Source organism: Austrofundulus limnaeus, unplaced genomic scaffold (genome assembly GCF_001266775.1).
Source record: "Austrofundulus limnaeus strain Quisiro unplaced genomic scaffold, Austrofundulus_limnaeus-1.0 Scaffold179, whole genome shotgun sequence".
Classification (NCBI taxonomy): Eukaryota; Metazoa; Chordata; class Actinopteri; order Cyprinodontiformes; family Rivulidae; genus Austrofundulus; species Austrofundulus limnaeus.
The window spans coordinates 603,628-607,324 of NW_013952581.1; the positions used below are offsets into that span (position 1 = coordinate 603,628).

Below are 3,697 nucleotides of genomic sequence, written 5' to 3' on the forward strand. Positions count from 1 at the left end.
ACTTACTTACTTACTTACTTACTTACTTACTTACTTACTTACTTACTTACTTACTTACTTAACTCTGATAATGCTGCTAACACTGTTTACTCTGCTAATGCTGCTAATGCTTCCCTACAAGACATTAAACTCACAGTAGCAGCCGGTGTCTGTGCTTCAAACTGCTGGATCACAGCTATCATCCATGTTGTTTTCAGTGAACATATTTTAAATTTAGATTCTTCCACAGGGTTAGCAGCATTAGCAGTGTTAGCAGCATTAAAAGGGTTAGCAGCATTAGCAGTGTTAGCAGCTTTAGCATTTCATTTTGTCCCAGGATGATTACATCACAAAGGCCACACACCAGCAACACAGGCTGTGTCCCATCCTGAAATATTTAAATAAAAACTTTTTTATTTAGCTTCAGCACTTCATATTTAACTTTCACATTTAGATTTATAAATTTAGTATTTAATATTTACATATATTTTTCAACATTTAGATTTGACATTTAGTAAAAATTTGCTAAAAGTAAGAACAGAGAGCTAAATAATGAGTAGAGGAGGTAGTTACATAAAGTTCCCATTATGTTAGAAATTTATAAATGAGTTCAACTCTAATCATTAAAGATTTGAGTGTGTTCAGTCTGAAGGATGTATATCTGAGAAAATGTCAAATGTAAATCCAATATGTCCAAAAACCTGAACATACCTGGACACACCAGGACACCAACATCTAAAGGTTCAATGTGCACCAGAGGAACACGATTAACATCCATCCATCCATCCATCCATCCATCCATCCAAGATCCATCCATCCATCCAACATCCATTCAGCCAAGATCCATCCATCCATCCATCAAACATCCATCCATCCATCCATCCAACATCCATTCATCAACCATCCAACATCCATCTATCCATCAACCATCCATTCATCCATCCATCCATCATCCATCCAACCATCCAAAATCCATCCATCCATCAACCATACATTCATCCATCCATCCATCCATCCATCTATCAACCATCCAAGATCCATCCATCCATCAATCATCCATCCATCCATCAACCATCCAACATCCATCCATCTATCAACCATCCATCCATCATCCATCGAACCACCCATACACCCATCAACCATCCATCCATCCATCCATCCATCCATCCATCCATACACCTATCAACCATCAATCAACCATCCATCAACCATCCAAGATCCATCCATCAATCATCCATCCATCCATCCATCAACCATCCAACATCCATCCATCAACCATCCATCTATCCATCCAACCATCCATCAACCATCCATCCATCCATCCATCCATCCAACATCCATCCATCAACCATCCAACATCCATCCATCTATGCATCAAATCCATCCATCCATCCACCAACCATGCATCAAACATCCTTTTGTCCAAGATCCTTCCATCAACCATCTATCCATCCATGGTTCTGGGGTCTTGGTACAGTTTTAGCTCCTGAAGTGAACTTGAAGTTAAATATTAAATAATTAAGCGACCCAGAAAGGTGTTCTAAGTTGGATCTCCAGCTTCAGACTCAGATTACTGAAGATCCAGTTCTACAGTCATTTAATGGGAACTCAAAGTTTCAGAATATACAGTCTCATCTGGAAAACGTAGGCTTCTTGCAATCATAAATATTACCATTTAATACATATTCATAAACATTTTCACAGCACAACATCTTCTAACAGGGTTACAGATTATCCCTTTATTCTTCTGACAAAATGATGAGAAACCACGAAATAAATCACCTCAGTTCTCTGGAGACGTGAACACCACTCATTTAAAGCTGATAAAAATGTTTCTGTCCACAAACAAATCAGAAAATGTTCAGATGGTACGAGTCCTTCTAAAACCAAACATGTTCAAATAAAAACAGATAAAAACTCAGGAAGACTTAAAGAAAAACAACTTTTTGGGTTCATGGGCTGAAAATCTGAGAGTCGATGAATTTAGATTGTGTTTTCTCCGAATAAAATGAAAAAATGGATTCCAGTAAAACTATCAAATACTTTAAGTGTTGAATGAAGTTCAGGTTGGAAATGTTGAAAGAAAATAGTCAAAGATGTTCTGATGAGGTTCTGAAGATGTTCTGACTGAGGTTAAATTGACTGAAAGTTTAACTGTTGATGTAGAAATAAAGAGTTTAGGAGGAATGATGTAAATCATCTTCAGACTCTGTTCAACAAACAGAAATTAAATCAGTACAGAACCGTTGACGGGTCTGAGGTTCTGCCCTCCTGACCCGGCTCATCAGCTGAGCTGCTTCATGCTGCTGCATGCTGAGGAGAAGCTGAGGTCATCACAGTCCTGGCCCTGGTCCTGGTCCCGGTCCTCTCTTCTCAGGTAAAATAAAAATACGTAAACAGGATCCTGCTGGGTCTGTTCTTCAGTTCTGGTGATGAACCTGAGCTCGGAGCACAGAAGGTTCCAGCAGCCAGCGAGCAGGGATGAAGCACCTGTGAAGCTGAGGGAGGAGGGTTCCTGATGGACACCCAGAGTCCAGGTTCTCCAGATCCTGCTCTGGTCCAGGTCTGTTCTTATGGACTCTGCACCTCCATGTTGTCAATTAAATTCTCTTTTTTTGTGAACTGCAGCTGTCTGATGGACCTCCACACTCCCACAAAGCTGTCACTGACTGACGGAGCGGGGGAGGAGGAGGAGGAGGTCTCCTTGTGGAGGTGCTCCCTCTGCATCTCCAGTGCCTCCTTTTCACTCATCACCCCAGACTTCAGTCCTTCAGCGCCTCCCACCCACGCCTCTCCGTTAGCTAAATGAGGCGTCATTCCCTCCAGCATGCCCCCGCTCGCTTCTCCTGTGGGTTCCCCTGGATCAGGTCCGGTGTTTGGGCCGGCGCCGTCCAGCGGGGGCTTCTCTCTGTAAGGGTCTTCAGGCAGCGAGCCGTCCTTCTCCAGGTCCTCGTACGAACTCTTCCTCTTGGTCTCGAAGTACTTGACCACGCAGTAGGTGACGGAGCCCACCGTGTTGACCACCACGCCGCCGATGAAGAGGCGGGTCGGCGACACGTCCTTGAAGGCCAGCATGCCCACCGTGATGGTGGCGATGCTCTTGACCACGCCCACGAAGCTGGTGGTGACGGCGGAGTTGATGTAGGTGCAGTGGAGCGTGGTGAAGTTCATGGCGCAGCCGATGAAGATGCAGAGGATGAAGATGACGGTGATCTGAGGCTCCTTCCAGCCTTCGTAGGACCACATGTTGAGGGCGTCCATGGAGATGACGGAGCAGACCAGCAGGACCTGAGACCCACAAGGCAAACTAGCAGGTTTAAAGCTGCAAACAAACAAACAAACAAACAAACAAACAAACAAACAAACAAACAGCTGACAGAAACAGATGATCTCATAATGAACTCATTAAAGGGATCCCCGATTAGTTGTAACGTTAGACTTTATTTGATAAACATATATTTTAACTGTAAAATAAAGACTGTAAAAATACTGTAGGATGTTCAGTTTTTATCATTTTTAAACTAAAAGTTTAAAAATATATTACACGGACGAGGCCATTTTTTTAAAATGCAAAGCATTCTGGGTAAATGATGATGTCAATTAGGTCCTCGGCGCGAAGCTGCTAGTGAGCTATATCCACCCTGAAGGTTAATCTTGGACAATATCTGATGATCGACTCTTTTAAATGAAACCAGAGAGCGTTGACAGAGAGGAGAAG

General features: G+C 42.8%; 1 protein-coding gene across 1 annotated transcript in view; it reads right to left on the minus strand.

Moving 5' to 3' along the window:
- Positions 1 to 1,520: 1,520 nt before the first annotated feature.
- Positions 1,521 to 3,697, minus strand: part of slc35d3 (solute carrier family 35 member D3) — an 8,217-nt gene continuing 6,040 nt past the window's right edge. The window contains exon 3 of the mRNA XM_014017902.1: positions 1,521 to 3,380. Coding sequence (XP_013873356.1) covers positions 2,551 to 3,380 — 830 coding nt within the window. The 3' untranslated portion in view covers positions 1,521 to 2,550. The remainder of the gene's footprint in view (positions 3,381 to 3,697) is intronic.